The sequence below is a fragment of the Neopelma chrysocephalum genome, unplaced genomic scaffold, assembly GCF_003984885.1.
Source record: "Neopelma chrysocephalum unplaced genomic scaffold, ASM398488v2 Primary Assembly neopelma1_66, whole genome shotgun sequence".
NCBI lineage: Eukaryota > Metazoa > Chordata > Aves > Passeriformes > Pipridae > Neopelma > Neopelma chrysocephalum.
The window spans coordinates 4,747,600-4,772,060 of NW_020897725.1; the positions used below are offsets into that span (position 1 = coordinate 4,747,600).

At 37.6% G+C, this 24,461-nt stretch overlaps 1 protein-coding gene across 1 annotated transcript in view; it reads right to left on the reverse strand.

Annotated features, from left to right (window-relative positions):
- The window catches only part of MRPL13 (mitochondrial ribosomal protein L13), a 30,663-nt gene that overhangs the window by 434 nt on the left and 5,768 nt on the right, over positions 1–24,461 (reverse strand). Inside the window, exons 5-6 of the mRNA XM_027684469.1 lie at positions 15,082–15,168; positions 14,620–14,741 (exon numbers count right to left, since the gene is read on the reverse strand). Of these exons, the coding sequence (XP_027540270.1) occupies positions 14,620–14,741; positions 15,082–15,168 (209 nt within the window). The remainder of the gene's footprint in view (positions 1–14,619; positions 14,742–15,081; positions 15,169–24,461) is intronic.

A 24,461-nucleotide genomic window follows, 5' to 3' on the forward strand; every position in this document is an offset into this window, starting at 1 on the left:
ACAAAGAATATTTTCTGGATTAAATAAAAAAGAGAACAAATTAAAGAAATTTCCTAAGACCTCTAAGAATTTACAAACATCAGGACTAGTTGGTCAAGGTGTTTCTTACAAGCCACTCCTACTTTCCCAAGCAAAACAAAAGGCATCTTGAACTGAGTGCAGTCTCACAGTGTTTTAAACACTGGTACTAATTTGTCTCCACTTTTAAAAACTGAACAATCGCCGCAAAAGATGGCAAGTTTCAAGTTAACACAGTCCATCATGACACTGCAGGAATAGTTAAAACTGATGATTTAAAATAACAACCCTACTTTGAATCTTAAAGGTTCTGCAATCCCCTCTGCTCGGATGACAAATGTGAAAAACTGAATTCAGACAGCAGCAGACTGCTGAATTTTGTTCATCAATAAAATTAAAGGCAGATAGAAATCCAATACTTAATCAGTCATATGTTGCTGTTCCAGAATTTCTCAAGCAATAGCATTGCAAAGTCATTCACACAATTCCTGTATGAGCCTGTAGGTTCTTATGTGAAAGCAACTCTGGAATTCAGTCTGTGCTATTTCAAGTGTATTGTATAAAATCTGATGATTGTATAAATTTTACAGAACAACCATAAAGAAGAGTTAGTGTTCATACTGTGATGTATCACAAGGCTTCTTTGTTTTCCATTTAACTGGCATATTGTGTCCTAACATTTGGACTTGTACTTTTTGTGCAAGACAGAACTGCTGTAAGCACCATATATGTTGTTTAGATACTTGTTTAACGTTGGATTTGAATATACTCAATGTTGTGTACCTTGTGGCTGGTACACACTGGAAAGTCAAGTCACACTTCATAGAATCTGGGATTTCAGTACTTGCACATATTCATAGAATCACAGAATGGTTTGGGTTGGAAGGACCCTTAAAGATCATTTAGTTCCAACTCCTCAGCCATTCCACATTTTGTCACTCATATCTCACTCATGCACACCAGCATAGGTATTTCATTGTAACAAACTGTGGAGTAGTAAGAGTGAAGGATTTTGAAAACCTATCAGCAGTTACTTAAAAGTTTTATCACTGCATCCATCCTAGATGGGTGGACAGTGCTGAAAAGAGTTTAGGCAATGCAGCATGGCAAAGACATCCTTGTCTTCCAGTTTACAGTTATTAGTCTGGTTTTTCATAGGCCAATTCATCCTCTTGTGTGTTGCTCAAAGGATTTTGCATTTTTCTATGAATAGCTCACTTAAAACTTCACTCTAGGATTATGCTTGAGTGCTGCAGAACTATGGGTCTCACAGTACTTTTTTGTGGGGTGGAAATCCATTTTTTTCTTTCTTGCTTGTAGTCTGCATTTCAACTTTAATACCCATTGTCTTAAAAGTTAAATGCATGAAACACTGGACTCTTAGTTTGCAGTCTTACAAAGTTAATGAAGCTTAAAGGCAGGATTTTCTACACTGAAACAGTTGTGTGAACAAATACAAAAGTTTTTAAAGCCTTTTCTATTGCCACAGTAGGATTTTATGCGCACTAGTACTTGGCTTTTGGACTGCTTTTGAAGAGTCCTTGGCACCAGGAAAGCAAAGCCTTGAAAAACTCTGCCTTTGGCAAAAGCGTTATAGGCACTTTGTCAGACAAAGAGTATGAACCCACAAAACCCTTGTCTACTCAGAGAGAATTATGAACTACTTGTGAACGCCAATGGATAGACTGCTCATTGATAAATGACATAAATCCATGCAAGAGTGTTCTTCGATGGCAGTGCTTTTCCCCTCCTCAGCAAAGCCCTGAGTTTATGCATTTGGAACAAAGGAAATGCTACCTCCTAGAAGAGACAGTTCAGAAATTCACCCAAAGGCAAGACTTCACATAGCTGCTTTTTTTTTTTTTTAAAGTAACATTCTTGGGGGGAAAAACCCACAACTTTGCCTTTCAGCACAGATTTCAGAGATTTCACATTCTGCTGCCTATTTCCCCTTGCCTTGGAGTATGCTGTCAATATACAGCAAAGTGTTGTGGGTTCACTGAAAATATGCAACATTAGTCTCTGCAGCAGATGTCTGCCACCAAAACACGTAAAAAATATCTGTCCCACTAACATTTGTATACTCCACATAAAGAGCTTTAAGACACAGTTCAGCAAATTCTAGGCAAAATACTTAGCAAATTAAATTAACATCCTGTTCATTACACCAGGTCTCTCAGTGCTTCTTTCTCAACAAATGTTACCACTAAATAAGTAAAAGGAACTGAAGAGCTGGTCCTATGCTCTGATTACAGCTTTTAAATCCCTTAATGCTGCCCAGGGAGGTCATGAAGTCTCCCTCTCTGTAGACATTCAAAACCCACCTGGATGTGTTCCTGGGTCACCTGCTCTGGGTGACCCTGCCTTGCAGGGGGGTTGGACTGGATGATCTCCAACCTGAACAACTCCGTGATTCTGTAAATTCTCTCAACTTTTATCCATACTCACAGCTATCAGAAGACAAATACAGCTGATGTAAAATGCTGACAATCCACAGTGACTGAACTTTACAAAAGAGATAAACCTGCACATATGACCAGTTCATAGGATCAGTTTTTATGATGGAGAACAAAAGGGTCTTAGTGGTCCCCAAAGTTACTGGGGGTCCTGGTGGAAAACAAGCTGTCCATAAGCCAGCAGTGTGCCCTTGTGGCCAAGAAGGATTTTGGGTCTGGATAGTCTTTTCATACCTATTATTTGAATGTAATGCAAATCACGGGCTAACTGTATATAAAGGATAAAATGTTCACTTGTGAAGAAACTTAAAGGCTGGATCCACAGAAAATACAAAATGTTGGTGGAATTAAGGATCAAATGGAACAGTTATTTAAACTCTCAGAAATAATGTGCTATACTTGCGGGATTCTAAAGATACCCTATATATCCAGGTTATTTTTTGCTATTTAAAATTGAGAGCAATTTGTGAAATCTCACTGAATCACAAAGCTGACTTACTCTTTCTCAAAATAAGAGCCATTCAGATATACTAAGATACTCAAAAGATTAGCTGGGGGGATAATTCAGATATGCAAATGTCTCAGGTACCACTCACCCATAAAAGATTTGGGGGTCCTGGTGGACACCAAGTTGAACATGAATCAGCAGTGTGCCCTTGCTGCCAAGAAAGCCAATGTCATCCTGCGCTGCATTAGGCTAAGTACTGCCAGCAGGTTGAGGGAGGTGATCCTGCCCCTCTGATCAGTGCTAGTGAGGCGTCACCTGGAGTGCTGTGTCCAGTTCTGGGCTCCCCAGAACAAGAGAGACATGAACACGCGGCAGAGTCCAACAAAGGGTCACAAAGTTAATTGTGGGATTATGGGACTGGAGCACCTCACACAGTCAGGCTGAGAGAGCTCTGACTGTTCAGACTGGAGAAAGGAAGGCTCTGGGGGATGTCACTGATGTATATAAATACCTGAAGGGAGTGTGTGAAGAGGACAGAGTGGAGGACACTGACAAGACTGAGAAAATGGGCACAAACTGAAACACAGGAGGTACCGTCTGAACATCAGGAAACACTTTTTTGCTATGAGAGTGACCAAGCACTGGAACAGGTTGTCCAGAAAGACTGGAGTCTCTATTCCATCCTTGGCGACAGTCCTGGGCAAATGGCTCTAAGTGGCCCTGCTTGAGCCAAGGGTTTGGACCAGATAACCTCCAGAGGTCCCAACTACTTAGTCCTAGTCTTCTGTACAATGATGCAGTTAAAATTTCTTTTCGGACAAAACTGTAACTGTGAAATCTGCGTAGACATTGAAGACAGAATTTACAATGGCAAACTTTAGCCCAAGGACGCAAGTCTTTTCAAGTCATCTCTAAAGTCAGTGAAGAAAGGCAGGACTTCCCCAGAATACTTTACTTAAAGATTCATTCTAGTTATTCCAAATGGAGCTTAGACTACCTATTTGATTAATACTGAAATTTGGTGATCATATATGTGCTTCCTTAACTACCCCCACCAACTCGAACATACACCACTTTGTGCAGCTGCATAAAACAAGCTTATCTTTAATCTAGGTCAGTTCCCTGAATCTCCATTCTGTTGCCACACAAGCAGAATGGAAAGGCAGGAAAAGTGATGGATGATATTTAAAACCTAGCCTTTTTGCTGGAAAAAATGCTCATGAAGCTATGACCTCAGCCTTTGAATATCTCAGAGGGCAAACAGAAACTAACAGCACAGAAAGACCTACTTGTATAGTTGCAAGTACGATGGGACCCCCCACTCCACAGAACATTCAATATTCTTTTCAGTGTGATGTGAAATGTCCTCTTCCAAGAGTATTTTTCCTGTCAAAGTGGACAGGACAGAGACCCTTTCCAATAGTTAAATGTGTTCAACTTTCAACTCCTGGAGTGAATATTTATTTCCATCAACTCTGAACAGACTTGCTGCACAGCTCCATCTTTATTAAATTCTTGTCAGGACATTCCAGCAATGATGTTTCCCTTTGCCTAGCAATGTTTTGTGGAGGTAAAATAGACTCAGAAAAAATAAAATGAGGGGTGTATATGTGTGTGTGTTACTCCGTGAACACCAAATCTAAGGGATTGTGTTATACTGCAACTAACTTGATTTCAAAAATATATAGGACAGTTTCAGCACCTTATTTCTCGGCAAGCAAGAGAACACCTTATAATACAGTCCTTACAGCAGACAGGTGAAAAACAGCATTACTTACCTCATAGAAATAATAAGGTTAAGACTTTAGAGTAATATATGACAGTGTCTATTTTATATGTAAAGCAGTTATTTTACAATCCAATCCTTTAAAAATATTTTCTCTTAATTTTTAATAACTCAGAATTTTTAATAATTCAGAATATCTCTTCAAAACTACATATCTTAACCCAAATTACTTTGTTTTTTAGAACTTCTAAATGCATTGGGATTAGTTATGTATTTTCTACCATATAATTTATGGCAGATGTTGCCCTTCCTTCTTCTTCCAAAAGAAGTTACACACCTGCCTAGTTTCTTCAACCACATGCTGCTGATAAATAGCACTTGATAACATGACCCTATCTTCTTTCAAACTCAAAATCCCTGGACAGTCATCTCTCCATAAACAATCCCTACCCACACTGCTTTGTTGATATTTTGCATTGTCTAATACTTTCCAAAACAAGTTGTATGAAGTCAAATTTCATGGAGTTAACTACAGTCATTTGTGTGCTTGCAAGCCTGCATTAATGACTGCTAACTAATGTTTTCAAACCTGCCTCTGCTGAGAAATAGGACTGTCAGTGCTGCAGAAGAAGTGAGTGACCTGTCAATACCTGCTCTTGACTCAGCAATGCACACCTGGTGCGGAAACTTTGAAGATCTCAAATTGCATTTTTCTCTTCATCTGCGGGCAGTTATCTCACCATTGGAGAACGTGACCCAGAGAGCTGGGGTTCCCTGGACTTTCTGCAATCTCACCAGCAAAAACAAAGAGTGTTCAGAAAGGATTTACCCTTGCTTCAGCACTGCAAAAGGTCAGTGCCTTAGGGCTAAGTAATGCCACAGGCTAATAAACTGACAGAGATGAGAGCAGTGGTACAAGAGCAAAAGTTGAAAAGGACAGGCTTAGAATTCTGTTAAGATATTACTGCTCCCATGAATGAGAGAAACCACTTCAGATACATTAACCCCCCCCCAAAAATTAATAAACATCCTGTATGAAAGGCGCATCCATCCCTTCCATTCACAGTCTTCACAATGCTCCCTATTACCTGAAAAAATTTATGTCTGGTAGGCTTCCCATTTGCATGGGTTATCCATCAAAAACAAAACCAAAAAAGTATCAGTCTTAACTCACAGTTATCAAAATGTTTTAAGAGTAACTCATGCCAAAGAGTTTTAGGTCTGTGGCTGCTATGATAGCTTTTTTCCTACTGTTTTTTTTTTCCACTTTCCCCCACCCCGTTTCCTGCCAAACAGTGGAGAGTTCCCCAAACAACTGAAGGAGTCTTCAGCGTGACTGTGTAGTTTTACAGAAGCTCTCCATGATTTTCTTACACAAATTTCAAGAATTTTAAGAAACAAGGATAAAATCTCTCTAAACTTGGCAGAAAAACTAAAACATGCAAAGAAATGTGGTTTAATTGGTTTTAAAGTACTTCTAAACTACCCCTACTTTTTTAAAGTAGTTAACCAGTGATATCCACTGGGTCATAAATGTCTAGTTTAGGAGAGTTTATAAACAACACAGTTTCAAAGAGATGACAGATAGGGGAAGACCAATTAGTGAAAAGATTTTGTGGACTGATCATGCCACTTAGTATTTAGCCCTCAGCCACTCTTTGATCCAATTACTCTGTGGTAGGAGGCACGCTGGATCTGTATTACTGCAATGCTCTTCTTCATAATTATGGAAATCACAATCATAGGAATGTGGAATTATTGCTAACTGATGACAGTCATTTGCTTACACAGGATAGTTCTATGGCTCAACTTTCATATCCCCTTATTAAGGGTAAGAGGTGGGTTTTAGCCTTTTCTCATAAGAATTATTCCAAATAATTAGTTTTTGTATAAAACTTCTGCACAATACACACAGCATGAAATTTGTGGTCCATCTGGCACATATTTTAAGGTTAATTTATGAATAAACTATGAAATTTTGAGTATCTTAAGACTCCTTCTTATGGACAAACTTCAAGACAGAGCCAAGATTTACAGTAAACTCTAAAACAAAAGAAATATATATATATTTTTCAGGTACACTTTGCAAGTTGAGCCAAAGTCAATAGGTATTAGGTAAGTGCACTATAGCTAAAGGGCATTTTTGAATACATGTCATCTTTTTCACTAACCACACTAGTAAATCAAAAACCAAGGATTAGACATGGTTGTCATTCTCTGTAAAACCAAATTATGTGGTTGCACTCAAATATCAACAGTTTGGAGCTGGGGGGGAGATGAATCGTTTTTCTACTCAAGGTGTACCTCCTATCCCAGGGTAGCTCTGTGCCTCTGGTAAAATAATCAGTGAAACAGCTAATTACATTTAAACTATCATTAAATTTCCAATAACCACTGTGGCCTATCCCAAACCATGAACTTGCTCTGCCTGGGCACAAGAGCCTTTTCCATGTTGGTGTAGTTCTCATGGAGACTATTATCTTGGCTAAAAAGCATTTCTACAAGTATAACTAATTTTGCTTGGAGAATAAACCACAGTTACAGAAGCTGCTTTTTGTAACAAAATAGAGTAAGAAAAGACGATACTGCTATGACAGTACAGCCATCGTGATTAACCCTCTTCTGCACAAACACTTAAGATTTACCTTTTGTGGTCCTCAGTTTCAGCTTATTTTCTTTTTTTCTACATAAAACTAGCACTTGCTTTAATTTTTAAAAAGTGTCCTTAAGTCAAGGTACCTAAACCAATGTTATATGCATTTAGGTACTCTTAGTGAAATTAAGAATGGCTTATTACAATTTAAAATAAAGTGGTCACAACCCAGTTTCTATAAAAAGAAATTATGCAAAACTGATCTAAGATGTTTAAAAATTACTGTAATTCCCAAATTTTGACGTGGATGACATGATTTCTGTCTAGAAAATTATTTAAGTTAAATCAATGCAAAGTATGCCTAAATTTCATCTTGATATGACAATGCTTTTTGCAAATGAAAGGTTTCTCTTTAAGTGATATATTCTGCTAAAACCTGTATGACTGTAAAAAGAACAGCATTGCACACTTGGCTTTGTACAAAGAATTACGTTATTCTTCAAATAAACAGAGAACTGGGTGAAGAAATGGTGAAATAATTTCCAGACTTGCTGTCAGCACCAGAAGTGAAAAAAGGAAATCTAGACATTTATAAAAGAGCAATTAAAAAATAATCTAACTCTAATTTCATCTGGGCAAGTAGTTCAACAGTATCACTTACAACCATTTTCCTACTGCTTGTCAAATTCCCATTAATTTAGTTTCTATTCTAGCATAGGATATCAACAGATTTTAAAGGAAGGGAAAAGTAGCTTAAGAACTTTCTTTTTGGGAGCCTCTTCAGACAGCTCAAGTAAAAGGGCCCAGTTACCCATTCATTATCTCTGACCTTCAACTCTAGTTTTAGATAGAATGTAAGCTGCCCCCAGGTAAAGGGTATGGGAATCAGTAGCACTGATGTGTTTCAGGTATGCCAGAGAAAAGCCAGGAATTAATTTCAATTGGTTAAGCAATCTTAACAGGAATTTGTTGGATTTTTAAGATGATTGAGCTACTGACCCTTCTCAATTAGTGCCCAGTTGCTGCCTGAAGTTAAAACCTCACGTAGAGGAGAGAAATTTGCTTCTTAAGTATCTGTGTGGCTTTCTGTCCACAGGAATTTAGATCTAGCTCTGGTAGTCTGAAGTGTGAGACTTGGTTACCTTCAAATCTCCTGTTAAACAAAATGCTACACAAAATCCCAATATATTTTTATGCCCTTACTATTAAAAAAAGTCACCAGTGATAGTTCCTAGATTTTACTGGGGTTTAATGATATCCAGTTAGTAAATGTAATTCTTAATGAGAACCAAAAAAGCCACAGAAAATGAACTTCCAGAGGGATTCCTCAAAGAGTACATTGGAACAGAACTGGGCTATTGGCAGGAGAGCTTTTTCCTGGTTTATAGTTTGTTTTTAGGAAAAAGTAAGACCGGCTCCAGTCTTTTCTTACAGAAGTTTGTGTTGGCCACCTCTTCTCTCAGCACTGATACATGCCAGCCCTGCTCTGTGAGAGAAGATGAGCACCCAAGTTGGAAGGGCAATACTTATTCCCCATAGCCCAAGATAAGAACCAAATATTACCATGCGAGGCACTTGGAATTCAAACCCCAAAAAGCTGCAGCCACATTCTACAACTAAGCAGGAACTAAGAAAAAGACTGGAGAAATACTTATTTTAGTAGCGATTTTTTAAAGGCTAATAAATAAACTCGAGATGGTCCTTATAAATATAGCTCAAGATCTCACCATCTCTGGAGAAGATCTTTATGGCTTTCTCTCTGCACTTCTCCACATAACTAGAGTAACCAATCCCACAATTTTTCCTTTTTTTATATTTCATTGTAGGAAAAAAAGCATTTTATAAACTTAGTAATGACTGCAAGTTATAATTTGTAACCACAACACATCACTGGAAATACTCCAAACATAATTTCTCTATGCAGTGAGGTGAGGTGTCTTTTGGTGTTGGCTCCTTGTGAAGTTATCTGAAGACATTAATAGAAAAAAAAACTCATAAAAAAACCTGTCAGCATTTTGCATATATAGAAGTACTGTTTATAACATCATTTCAGCCACATAACCAGCATATCCCTGGCTTCTTCAGCTCTGTTACTCCATCCCAGAAATAACGTGGGTAACTAAAAATAGGAACTTACATTAGAAATTGGAGAATTGTGCAAGACAACAATTGCTGCAGCTCTTGTAAGAAAACAATCAGAAAGGGCAGCTGTGGCTGAGAGGATCTCTAAATCCAGAAGCCTTTCCATTTACCAATGCCCACAAATTTGTTTGCTGGGAAGATGACAGTTGGCTTCTGGTTGGCTGAGTCTGGCAAGGCTGGTTTTAAGGACACAAAACCAGGGTGGAACTGGAGTAGAAGTTATCTTTAGCACAGAATGTGCATGAGCATTATGAGAGCCACCTGCAGTTCACAGGCGTCCAACACGCTTGTGTTTCATCACCTACAAACTTATCTTTCTGAGAACATTGTGATTCTCTGCTTTCAAAGCCCTGGAGTGTTGCTGATGAATTACCAGGAATCTGTGTGCCATGGCATGGGGATGACACGCAGTGTCAGTATTGGGACCCTGCCCAGGCAACCCGCTGCCTCAAAGCAGGATGTGCAGATGGGGGTGGAAATCAGGCAAGTTACTCAGAAAAATAAACACTAAAAAGGTGTTTGGTTTTCTTAAACCAGATTTCAAAGTTTACAATACATCAAGTTTTAAAAACATCAAAAGTGTTCAAGAACTTTTCCCCCGAAAGGACGAGGGAGGGGCTGTCTGGCCAGAGGGGAGTTCCCAGGAGGGCTGGCAGTGGAACAGGCGCTCAGTATGCGGCAGCACCAGCCCGAGCACACTCCTTCAAATGAGATGGCTCTGCTTTCTGAAGGGAAACTCTCAGGAATGCATCCATCTTACTGGACCAACACAGAGCTGCTGTTCCATATATCTGGTAACATTCTTACTTAAATACTTCTTGAAAAACAATTTCCTGCCTTTAAAACGGTCTCAAAACATATATATACCCAGACAGTTAAACAACTTTAAAATGGTATATAACAGGAAAATTCACCCATGAATCTGATGCGTCCTTGCTTTCATGGAACAGAATTGTTTGCTTAGTCATATGTGACTGGTAAATTCTGTGATGATTTCTGTTTAAAACTCATTTAAAAGACATACAATCTGAAACTTTAAACACACTTGAAATAAAGGTTTCATTCATAGTACAAAATCAAACTTTGGCAAAGGAACCAGTTTTTGATCTTTTCCCCCTTGAAATATGTCTGGAAGAGACATAATTTAACTGTCTTGTATCTACATGGTTTTCCACCACACAACTTCAGACCTCTCCATGGAGGATCTAAGTGGGAATCTCTGCACAAGTTGGAAAGTCGTTTCGTTCCCATTATGGATATAAGGAAAGAATGCTCAAAGAAAGCCTCTCTGACTAGAAATATTCTGACATTTAATTCTCCACTTTTATGGAACAGGATCCTGCTTGATGTCCCATCATGAACTCTGCTGTGGTAGAAGGAGGGGTGATGGGAAAGCTCTCCACTCTGAACACCAAATGATTTGTTGGGTTTCCACACCTGTGCTTTCCTTAAAAACTGTTTCTCTGTTTTAGAGTTCCATGTGGATATTGCATACTTTTCTGTGGTGGCTCAGTCTCTAATTACCAGCAAAACAGCCTTTAAAAACATCTCCAGAGGAAGACATTTAGATATCCAGTGAGTTCATCAGCAGCACTGACCATGTTGTCTTCACATTCCAAATGAAAATTATTTACATTATTATTTCAGATTAAAGAGAAAAAGAGTATTTTCCTCCTGGTACTAGTAATTTCTCATATAAATTCAGTTATTTACCTTAATTCCCTATTATCTATCTTATGGCTATTTTACATATGGTGAGGTACATTTCTTGGGTGTAAGTTTTATTGTAAAACTTTAAAGATTAATTTTCTAGTTATAATTGTGTTTACCTGTATTTATAGACTTACATACCTTTAAGCAAGCTATGCTTTTCAATTGATCTTTTTCATTAAAGCATACAGCTATTTTAAAAGGCTGATATCAACTATTTTTTTCCTGTAGAAAGAAGATGAACCACAAACACTGCTTCCCTGTAATTCCTCCTTTTTTAAAATCACTTTCAGAGGTATTTAGTTCCCATTTAATCCTCTACCCTTTGTTAAACAGGGTGGTCACCAGGCTCAGATACATGGAAGTATCACGGAAGATACATAATAATTAAAAACAAAAGTCACATAAGGCAAGAAGAGTTATTAAAACCATCTGAAGAAAAAAACTGAGTTTATAGCTTTTCTGCATCCTTCATTTTCTGGTTTATTGTAAGGACTACTCTTACTGCTTGAAGCTACCTATGGGTTCTGCAGAAGCTCACATACCCAAGTCTACAACAAGGCTTTTTACATCCCAAATGCAGAATGCAGGACACAGAGGACAAGAACAGGCTACTCATTTTAGCACCATGTGTTCTCACACGGAGAACTAAGATCCTAGTACAGAATAACAAACAATAGCCCAAGGAAAAGCCAAACAGGACTAACACTACTAGCAACCTGTGCACTGGGGTTTTTTAACACAATTTATTAAAATACTAATCTATTTTACTATCTGTGTTTGTTTACTTTCATCATACATAAAGAACCATAGAAAAATTTGCATCTGAAAGGACCATGCTCAAAGTGGGACTAACTTCAACATTACATCAGGTTGCTCAGGAACCGTGCGGTGAGTTCAAAACATCTCCATGGCTGGAGATTCTAAAACCTCTCCAGGCATCCTGTCAGCTGGTAAGAATAAAATGATGAGGAACCCAAACAGAGAGTCAGTTTTTCATTCTGAGATACACGTGTGTTTCTGCAATACTTGGATTTCCAAAAAATAACTCATGTCCCCTTCACATTTCCTCTTCTGAAATAATGTCAGGTAGTTGCTTTTTTGGTACATCTCAAATTATCAGATTTATACAATGATATTTTAACTAACTTCACTTTGGTTTGTTGAACAAATCTGTCTCCTTTTTTGACTCATTTTTAGAAGAATGTTTTTGCTATATGCCCCTAAAAAGAATATGTAAATACTTAAATCTTTGTCACTTCTACTTTCTTTCAAAGGAATAATGCAAACACTACTTGTTCCATGAGTTAACACACTGAAAAAGCTCAGAACACAGAGTCTATTACAGCTAGATACGCATACACCCTTTCTTTTAGTGAGTTTGGTACAAAGCTCTCTATTCTCAGACACTCCTACTGGCAACAGTGACCGCTACAATTCACCTTGAATTGAGTCTCCTTTACAGACTTCTGTATTTTACCTACCACATCAGAAAGTTATTTTACCAAATTTGCTCAATTCTTTATCTTTTATTTCACAACTAAACCCTTCCCCACATAGCACTCTGAATGCTAGAGAATCAAAATAATACACTTACTCCCTCAGACATGAAAAGCATTATTATTTTTCTCATTATTTCAAACTGGAAACTCTTCCCAACATCAAAACTGCTAAAAAAAGTGAGTTGAAGGTTAAATTAAAACTTAGCTATCTGACATTAATATCTGAGATTCACAATGGTCTGGCTGCAGGCCAGAACAAGAAGCCTGAAATTACAACAGTGACGAGCCCTGCGGCTTAGGGAGAGATGGTAGATAACCATCTTCACTCTTACCTCTCTGCCAGGTCTTACCAGTTCCTCAGTACAGAAAAGAAGGTAGGACTCAAGTCCAACACAGCAAAGGTATGGTAGCAGTGTTAGATATGCCTTCCTGCCTTTAAAAGTGGCTCTAGATGGAGTAGCTGACTGAAGGAAAAATTCCGGCCTAGTCTCTCCACTCAAGAGTGTTAAAATTCTCCCAAACTCCCCTCTGTTTTTCCCTACCCCACCCAGACCCCACTAGCTCCATTTCTCTGGCATTCTCTCACTCTCATTTTAGATCCACTATTTCATTCCTCTCAGGTGCACCTATTCCTCTGGTTCTTCTCACCAGAGTACCCACCTGAGCTCCCCAGCCCTCCCACAGGAGAAGCACTATGATCCCCTGAGCTGAAAGCCTCCACATCTGCTGCAGCTGTAGGGTTTCTAAGGCAGCAACATTCCCCAACCTCCATAATTGGCATGGAGTAAAAAGACTGTATATGGATAGCAGTTACCAGCAATTGGTCTGGATGAGACTGTAGAGGAGAGAAATATAAAAAAAGGGAATAATTATTTTCCCTGTGCTTTGAATCCCTCCAGAAGGAATGGTTCCAAGAAATGACGGGAGGGGAATTCTAGCTTCAATAGTGTTTGTACCTGCAGATTTCCCTCAAGGATCAACATGCTGAAGTAGCCTTCTCAATGCTAAGATGAAGATATTAGGAAACTTAGTTTGACATCAATGACTAAATCAGATGGCATCAAGTTTACTTGTCCTCTGCCACACACATCTACGAGTCAACACAATTAAGGTGCCCCAGTGCTAAGGAGACGAACTCAACCAAGACTGTGGCAGTGCAGGGAGACAAAGAAATGCATTTCAAAAGCTCTGGCAGCATAACACCATTTCCTTTGGCAATACAGACACTCCCAATTAGTTAGCTAAGCTAAGTGTCAGCTCCCCATTCAATGCTAGATTATCATGAGAGAGTCTTTATAAGTTTTAACATTAAAAACAGTTATACAAGACTATAACATGCCATATGACAGGAGAGGCTTATCAGCTTTACTCTAATGAACTGCAGAATTCTGGTCATTGATGCAGAGTCTAAATTTCTTCAGGGCCAGTCCACTGAAATCTCATAGGAACAAGGATGTATCAGCATCTTCAACTCCATCCAGTAGTGAGGATAAAAGCAAACATAACAATTTGTATAACTGATACAGGTTAGAAAATGTCAAACCCAACAAACCTGTTTCAGCCCTGAAGAGAACTCAAAGCATTTACTGGATTCTGTTCTCTTCAACACAGACTGTAGCGCAGTGCCTTGATTACACAGAACTGACATACAGACTTTGTTGTAGTGTCATCTAGGATGAGAAGTCTAAGAAAACTCGTTTCTAATAAGCTTTTGAAAACTTATAGAGCCACAGTTATGCATTATAGAGCACGTACAGCTCAAATTGGGTCATGAAGTTTTTTACTTGTTTGGATGAAGTAAAGAGTTGAAAACATGATTTCAAGTAAAGCTTTTCTCATTACAATAAAAGCCAGAAATACAAAAAGTTTAGCAACCACTGTTCCTTGTTTTAATGATAGCCTCTCTCCAAAAAGAGATGACATAAACAGAAAAATCATTACTTTTTTTTCTTACTAATAATGTGAGAGGCTATATAACACATATTCACTCAAAGTGTCCTTTAAAAAAAATCTAAGATACTTACGGAGTCCAAACCCTTGGAAACGCAGCAATTTCTTCTGGTGTATACTCATCTAACCTCTTGGGGACTGCACGTGGCTGAGGAATCTCTTGCAGAAGGTTCTTCTGTATATCTTCTGGAATAACCTGAGGCAGGTGAGAACAGTCTTAACTATCTGATGGTTTAAAAAACAACACCACTCCCAAAGACAGACCAAAATTTGTCAGTACTACTGCATTCTTCATGCTAAGTGTCTGAACTAAATACAGAAGACAATCTCACACATGTCATGGATCTCACAGTTTTGTGTAATAATAAAGAAAAAAGCATCAACATTTCAACTACATGTATATACACATATATATATTTAAAAAATCAGCTTGATTTTTTTTCATTTACCTTCTTGTGACACAAGTGCTATTGCTAACACTCCCTCTTCACCTCCAAATCCCACATGAATGAAAATATAACTGCATGACTACTCACATCCTCTGGGAACAGGTGTAGCCTCTGCATCATAGTTCTTCTCAGAAGGTTTTTTGGAAGCATTCTATAAACAGTCAGTTTAACAATCTGTGGAAAGATAACATGGTAACAAATAATCAGACAGGCTACAGATAATATGAAAAGGTAAGCTGTGTTTCCCTCTGTCCATTCCATTAGTCACTAAACCATTTTGCAGTCACCTTCTGCCATGCTGAAGAACTCTGGCACCACATTCAGCAGGTGCTCTAGACTAATTTAAAAAAAGAAATACTTACTCCCCATCATATAAACAGTTACTCTGACAGCCATATAGAAAATTTCAGCTTAGAAAGTTAAGAGCTATATTTAGCATTGTGGACGATTGCATATGATCATTCAACTTCAAAAAGAATTGAGAAGCTTGTGGTTCTACAATAGCTCTACAATATTCCATATTGTATTGCACATTTATATACACATATTATTGAGGAAAAAAATAAAATAGGCTCTGACACATTTCCCAAGTGTTCCCAGCAACTAGTTTAACAGTGTAATTTTCTGTGTTTGAAACTGCTTTATAATTAATGCTTTGTATCTTAAGCAAAGCCGACATACCAACACACTCCATTATGAACATACTATATATATTTATAATGATTAGTTACAGATGAACAATCTCACTTCTGAGCATCAGGAATGAACAGAATTTGTACATCTACACTAAGTAATGCTCAGTGAAAAGTAAACAAAGTTCAACAGGATTTTCTCTTGGACTCTAGTATAGATGCCTCTAATTTAAATACAAAACACATTGTCATGGAATTCACCCAGACGGGGAACATTTGTACACGTAAAACAAGGCACACAACTGTAGGAGACACAAAGGGTTTTAAAAATTACAGCAAAGCATTTAGGGGTAGATTTACATGCAATTCTGTAAGTAAAATGTGTGCTCCAAGCCACCTGGACATGAATTATCTCCAAATCAGAAACTACCCAGGCACACTTAGTGCAATGTTAAGCTCATGTCAATAAGACACATTGAAATGCGGGGCACTGAAATGCAGGGCACTAAGCACAAACGAACCTCCCAGGCATCTGGACATTTTGAAAAGTGTATTGAGCAAAGTTGCTTTTTTAAATAAAATTAACTAAAGGAATTCAATTGAAATTTTAGAGACAATCACCATGTAGTTAAGACAGATTTTCAGGTGTTATGCAGCCAGTACCACAGATCCATGGACAATTACAGTAAATCAAGATGACAGAAGAAATATATCAGGTCAGGCAGAATAATCTATAATGTTGATACCTTCTTTAATAAAAATTAATAAGCATGTATTAAAAAACAAACATGAAAACTAATGCTTTTGAGGGATAAAGACTAGTCATGCTTGTACAGCAAACTGCAGTTTATTTAGTCAATATACCATGGGCTTAGACAAAGGCAAGACGAAGACAGAAAATGAACCTTCACCGGTTTACTTCACTGAATGCTAAAAATCAAGTGAGACACCAAAACAACACAAGAAAATACATAGATATTAAAAGCCCTCTTACCATTAGTAATTTTCATTTTGTACACTTATTTTCCTTTCTATCCATCACTTTTCCTTATAGCAAATGAAAGATTAAAATACATTAGATTTAAACCAGCAATCCCAGAGACTTCACAACACATTGCCTAACTGTGGGGATTTTTTTCTTTATCTAAAAATTACTTTTAACTTCAGACTCTGATAGAACCAGTGTTAACTTCTTAGATTAATAAACTGTACACACACGGTCCAATGTGACCTTTGACCTACAGATACACAGAGCTAGTTATTTAATGATTTCAGTCCAATGAAAAAAGAGACTTTAAAATACTTTCATGAACATTATGTTCAGTATTTTGTTTCTTCGAACAACCAGTGTTCATGTCTGGTTTTTGATCTTCCTCTGCAGCATGTGGCACAGCCACCTGTTGAAATGAACCAGTGTAGTAGAACAGCTGGTCTGTTCTGGTTATAGATACTTTGACTGGTGAATATGTTCTGATTTTTCTAGCCACAGTACAAAGTGAACAGTTCAGTAGTAAAAATGTGCCTATTAAAAAAAGATCCACTCTGTAAAGAATGACTGATTTTATATGCTCAAGTTTTAACAATGAAAAAATACTTTCAATATTGTGTACAGTCACTGCAGCATTGACAACCTCAGGTTGCAACAGACTTACATAAAAACAGGGCTTGAAGAATGCTAATGGATAATGAATGAGCATGGATAATCATATACCCAATAATGGTTTCTGTAGGTAAGTATGCTAAATGCAATAAGCATGATCCAAAGCATGCCTATGGTACATCGGCCAATCTCCCTGCTGTTCAAGAACTCATCTGCCTTTCCCTGTCCTCTCACACATGCAAGAAGTTCATAACCACAAGACCCTGCACAGAAGAATCAAGCTCACACGAAGCACAAACCACTTTCTACTGCCAGGAAACCATGGAGCCATAGAACGGTTTGGGTTGGAAGGGACTTGTGAAGGTCACCTAGTCCAATCCCTGCAATCAGGTTCCACTAGACCAGATTGGTCAAAGCCCCATCCAACCTGACCTTAAACACTTACAGGGATGGGGCATTCACAACTTCTCCGGGACAGCTGTTTCACTTTCTCACCACTCTCACATTAAAAAATTTCTTCTATATGTCCAATCTAAATTTAAATTTCTTTCAGTTTAAAAACATCACTCCTTGTCCTGTCACTACAGGTCTTGATAAAAAATCTGTCCCTATCTTTCTTATAGGTGTTGTTTATATACTGAAAGGTCACACTAAGGTCTCCCCAGAGTCTGCCCTTCTCTAGGCTGAACAACTCCGACTCTCTCAGCCTTTCCTCATAGGAGAGGTGTTACATCCCTCTAATCATCTCTGTCGCCCTCCTCTGGACCTGCTCCAACAGGTCCATGTCTTTCCTGTGCTAGGGGCCCCAGAGCTGCACACAGTACCCCAGGTGGGCTCTCACAAGGGCAGAGTAGAGGGGGAGAATGACCTCCTTCACCCTGATGGCCACGCTGCTTTTGATACAGCCCAGGACTTTGATTTACTGCAAGGTCATTAGTCCAGCTACAGAACAGAAAGCCATACAGGGAGCCAGGACACAGAAGGCAGTGCTGGAAAACGACTGGCTTCCTTCACAGAAACTTCTGCCTCAAAGACTCTTCTATGAGCCAAAACAAATTCAAACCCAACTCCTGGAAAGACCAAGTTTACATCCAAGTCCTTGCCCAAAATTCTGCCTACAGCCAGAACCTCACTCTAACTGGTGTGATGACAAGACAAGGAAGCCAGTGAAGCAGAGGCCCTACTGACGTTGTACAAACTGCTTTTGCACCTCGAGTAAGGTTGTGTAGCAGAAAAGGCAGATAAAACCAGCAATACTTACAGGGTGTTAGGTAAGCAAGGGCTCTCATGTTACGTGAACATGCTCAAATTTTATTAAAAATACACCAGTCCTAAATAAAAAAGTATGGAATTGCAAGAAAAAGTCTGCTACTGAACCCATGCAAAACCCAAACCCAGACTCAAAGCTCCCTGAAAACACACATCAGAATGCGTTGTTTTTTTCAGAAATTAACAATAACAACAACAGATCTTTCTATATGCTTGTAATATACTTCTAATAAAAGACAAATATTATTGTTTTCTATGTGATTATGCTTACTTTGAACTATTAAAGTAACTAGAGTTTAATTTTACATGAAAGTTTTATAACCCAGTGATTTCTGTGGGATTTCAAACTGGCAAAGAGGTCTACCTACCCACAGGTTCAATGCAACCTTGATCTCAGTTTAAAACTAGCTAGCACAGTTTACAGTTTATTCAGTTGTGTATGGATTCCTACTGCCTCCTCCCCCAGTCCTCTATCTTTAGTACTAGTAATGTGTAAAATTCCATGTCTTCATAAATACTCACTCCTAAAGACCATGGCACTTTCTCCATCAGGTAAAGACATCCACCATCAGATGTATACAGACACCACAACATTAATATTTGGAGATTTTTGTACTACTGGAATGCTGTTTGCCGCAGTTTCTTTTGAATTACAAAATTCCTATTGGCTTTAATTACATTTGTCATCTTGAATATTGCAATACCCTTTTTCCCAAGTTTGCTAATTAATATACACACGGCATAGACATGCTCTTAACAGTTACATGATACTATGCTTTTAGTTTCCAATTTAAAGGGCTAATTAGAAGGAAAGAAATCTGAAGGCAGTTCTATTAAAACTCTTCCCTTTCAATCCCTTACTGCATGTTACTACATTTTATGAGTACAAATAAATTAAAATGTATTTATTTGAAACACTGTGAGCCTTAAACATTTCAATTTTTGTGACAAGCTTTGGCTTACGTGCAACTTGCAGACTACGTCTAACGGAGAACAAGTTCTGAGAAAGATTCTTTGCCAGATAAAACATACTTTAAAGATGAAAATCAACAGAGCAATACCACTCCTAGTACTTAGAAGCACAAAATAATTGGCTGAATTTCCAGGAGAAAGTCTACTATAATAGCTGAATTAAGTCCAATAATCAACAGGAAGCAATTCTAGAACATGGGAAGGACACAGTGCTCCAGAGAAAACAAAGTTTTTAATTACAAGGCATACCAAAAAAACTCTAGAAGAATTTCAGGAGATACACCAGTTTCTCAGAGGTACAGTTTGATACTACATCTTCCTTCTACCAGTTCATGGTTTTCTGTTCTGTACACAATGTTGTTCTTTTCACCACATGTTATAAAAACATACAAAGAACTTCATCTTTCTAGCTCTGACAGTTGTACAAGTAGTACAGCAACAGTGAATGTACTAAATGCTGCCATAAGAATCATTTGGTCACAGACAAATCAAACTTCCACTGTATGCCATTTGGCTTTCCACTACTGTTCAGCATAGAACTTAAAAACATAGAAGTTTAGTGTTTTCTTTAAATTAATATACTAACTTGCCTTGCATATTCAAATAAGGAACAGATTAAGATTTTTTAATAGAAGTATTTATTTTTGTGTACTATGACGCAAAAGACCAAGTCAGCTCTAAGACTAATTCAGATCACCTAGAGGTTTCAAGATAACATGTTCCATAACAGTATTCTCTTCCCCATACCAAACTAACTTCTGTGTGTGTGCTAAGCCAGACTTTGAAGTTTTGCTCTACTTAATTAAAAAACATTATTCCACAGTAATAAAAGAAAACTCTATTACATCTAGTGTTTCAGTAACTGGCTTGTAGCATGTACGTATTATTGTATCAAGTATCCCTTACTGATGCAAAGAAAATACGTTCTCAAATACCAACAGCAAGATTTAACTGTGTTTTCTGTCTGAGCTTCTCTTCAAAAGACCATTATTATGTAGATACAATGGCAAGTCTATACGTGCAAGCAGTTGCTAAAGGGCATTCAAAAGGAGAATTAGAACATTTTAAGCCCCTTCCAATCAGTGCCAGCAGCTGAACAAACCAGAACCCTGACACCCCCGGAGGCTCCCTCCCAGCACATTTCCATTGAGCTACCCTGCTTCACTTAATAATCTTCCCTATCAGGTAACATTCATTCTGAACAATTATTGCCCATTATTTTTCTGTCAAAGGTGATACAACCTCTGAATACTGCAAAGGTCAGTCCTCTCACTGAGCACTTGGTCTTAGCCAAAGGTAATTTCTTCTTTTTCTTTTTTTTTTTGGGGATGAGTTACTAATGCAGCCAAAAAAAAAAAGAAAGAAAAACTAAGCCAAGTTTTGCTTACCTTTCAAATTAGAAATAGAATAACAATTGCTTGAAAACTTTGTCCTGACAGGATTACTATCTGGTTCTACAGATTAGATCTGTCAACATATTTTGCAGGCATTTTAATGAAGAGCTGTAATATTTTCCCAGAAAGTTTTTTCAAGTAATTTTTGTTCCCTCTCAAATCTGAGATTTAGAAGTACATCTTTTAGTCTTTCTGTATCAAGTAGTTAGTGCAAAATTTTGCAAGTGCTGGTCCCATGCCTATCAGTGGTTTTCCAGCTAAACAAAACTTCTGCACGTTTTATCAAAAACAAACAAGAAAACCTCAAACTTCCATGAATTCCAAACAGCTGCATCTCACATCAAAGGGTTTATATGTTTCCTTTATTTTCAAAAGACTCTTGGTAAAGAAAATGCACCTTGCCTTTCAATCAGATTTTTCTTAGCAACCTCCAATGGAAATTAATGCTGCCTAATAATCTTCTAAGGGATTATTCCTACCATACAGAATATTAGTATTATATTAACTGAAGAACAGAGTGACTGTTTCAAACTACAGCAACAGTTATGGTGCACCTAAAGAACATATTTTATACTCTTGCATATGAGTGGTCCGAGAATTTACACTAAAACTGAGTCAGAGAAATAAAAGGCTGAAATGTGAAGCTTTTTTTTCGATAAGCACTTCCTAAAGTAGCCCAGCCAACTCCGACAGACCACAGCTATTCCCTGCTATTCTCCAGAAGACCAGACAACTGAAAATACTAGAAATTTTAAACAGATTCACAGATACTCCCCTCCTCATGCCTCCCAATTTAACTCACAGGTATTAAAGATGTGTCAGACTATGTACTTTTCGTATCTTTTTTGTCAACACACTGATTTTTACCCTTCCATAAAACCAAATTTTTCTGAAGTGCTGAAAAACTTGGCACAACGAACACAGAACTTTATGCTCTATACAAAACATGAACTATGCAGACCTCTTTTTGTATTCACTGCCCCATATTAACATAAAAGATACTTAGCAGTGGAAAAAAAAGTAATATTTTGTCAATCTCAGAGACAAAATTATACATTTGAGATTAAACATTTATGATTGGACAGATCGGGTTTTTTATTCTTTTCAACAAAGAAGAAACGCCATGGACTACAAATGGTTGCCATGGAAGGCTTTCAAGACGTGTCTGGATAAATCTCCAGCAGCGTTATGTGACATAATAGCTGACATTACTTTGAGTGGGAGATTGGACTAGAGATTTCCTGAGATTCCCTTCCACTTGAACCATCCTATGACCCTATGAAAAAAGGCACATGTACATTGAAATTCAGCACAAATCTTTCTGAAACAATACCTACCACCTGCAAGGAATACAAAACTTCAAAGTTAGTAGGATAGATACAATGAGGTCAACTTCCATTAAGTGAGAATATCAGATCATCATCCTGTGTTGGTACCTTATGAGAACTAGAAATGATCAAGGATGATACTACAGCAACCGTGTCTAAATTCTAACAACTATACTTACGACTTTTCGGCCCCCCACGAAAGCATAAACTATAGCATTTTGCATCAAATTACTCATTATAATCTTTTTAATTAGCTATTAGCTGTGAACCAGGTTTTCCTAAAAACAGTCTCTCTGTATACTAGAAACAAAACTATAATAGAAAAATATTTATCTAGGGGATTTGTATGTTTGAATTCAGATATATGTAAGTAAAGACAATGCTAAGCAGTATTGCAGTCCTACTATATACACACACTCTTGGAGTCTCATATAAAGTGAAAATAAGTCATATCCATTGCAAAATCTCTATGTAGCAAGTTTACAACATCCTTTTCCTTGGAAGTAGCCTCCTCCATTAATTTACTGCCTTAATTTCTGTAAGAGCACTATTTCCAAAACCACTGTTGACTCATCTAATGAAGCACTACCAGGATGAGCTAGCTGGAGTCATTAAGTCCAGGGGCAGAGAAAATGCAGTAGCTTGTTAACACTTCACAGAATGAAGACTTCGATGCCACAGGAAGATACAGTCTGCCTCCTACAACCTACCTAATTCCACTGGCTTCCCAGGAATTGAATTTAACATGATTAAAATGATTAAAACAGAAAAGAAGTGAAATACAGTGATTTATAGAAACCTCCACATTAACTATGTATCATGATTTCAAGATCCCTATCTTACTTAGGCTAGGCATTGTTCTCTTTACAGTACTACTTTTTCGGGTTTTAAAAGCTGGTTCCAAAAATAAAACCTGTTAATAAAATACCATCACAATTTCCATCTTTGTCATATCTCAATGTATTTCACGCCAAAACAATTCAGCTAGTAAATAAATGTTTCTAGCCATAAAATCCCTTGCAAGTTCAAGACCTACAACAGCTACACATACAGAGCATATCTTGACAAATTACCATTCACTGCTACTAATTATGACAAAAACACATCTGAGATATCTTTATGAGAGGGACATCTGAATGCTTCATCTTAAATAGAATGATAGAGTTAATTGCTGAGGACTCTCCACAATTCTGTTAAAAAAATAGCGTCTCTCACTAAATTAGACCAAGACTTGAGCCACATCACCATTTGCTGAGCCTCTGTCCAACATGCCTTAGTTTTTGGCAATGCATCTAATCCTCCTCTGTTTGCAGAGAAATTCATCTATGAGTCTGGCAAGAAAAGAGGTATTTCAGAATGAATGCCAGAAGGTAATTTATAGAACATCCAGTTCTCATGCCCTAACAAACAAGTTGTGTTACACTGCCTCCCAGTGCACAGCATCCGCCTGAAGCTCAAATGAAATGGGTTGAAGAATCCATTTAAGACATGGAACTACCAGTAATTCCCAAAGGAATTACAACTATCTTAGGGGTTGTTCACAAAAGCATTTAAGTTGTTATGAAAAAAATTCTATACAGAGCATAATATTGAACTGTAGGATATAGAAACTGCAATAGTAAAAAAAAAAAAAGGAAAGTTCATATGGATTACTTTTTTTATTGATTACTTGCTCAACATCTTGAATAAGGCAGTCTTGGGACAATCCAGGATTTCTAAATCATTGATAATAAGTAACTGACAAAACTCACGAATTTTGCAGATAAAATTTCTCTAGGAAAAGGAAGAAGCACTTTTATATTTTATATATAAGGTGATTCAAATGAAAGCATTTCAAAGTCAAAATTAAACATAAGTATCTATTAATCTCTGTGGGTCTCAAATCATGTTCTGAAACATTAGTACTTATTCAATACTCCAATGCCAACCATTCAACACCTTAGTAAGTGTAATTTCATAACCGTGTAAGTCAATGTACCAAATTGTTCATATTTTCCTCAATTTTTTAATCAGTACAAACACATGAACACTGATGTTCAGGATTTATAACAGTCTAACACAGACAGTTAGTAAAGAGGTTCACATTCAACGTAATCACCATTTCCAGTTCTTTCACAGACCATGAACGCACAGCATTGCAAAACAGATTTAAAAAAAACCCGTCAATTAACAAAACCTACAGTTGAATTTTACTGGGAGAAAGAGGCAGGTGCCCTTTCTAAGATTTTTAAGATTAGCATTATTCCTGCTGGGTCTTAAAAAAGCAATAGAG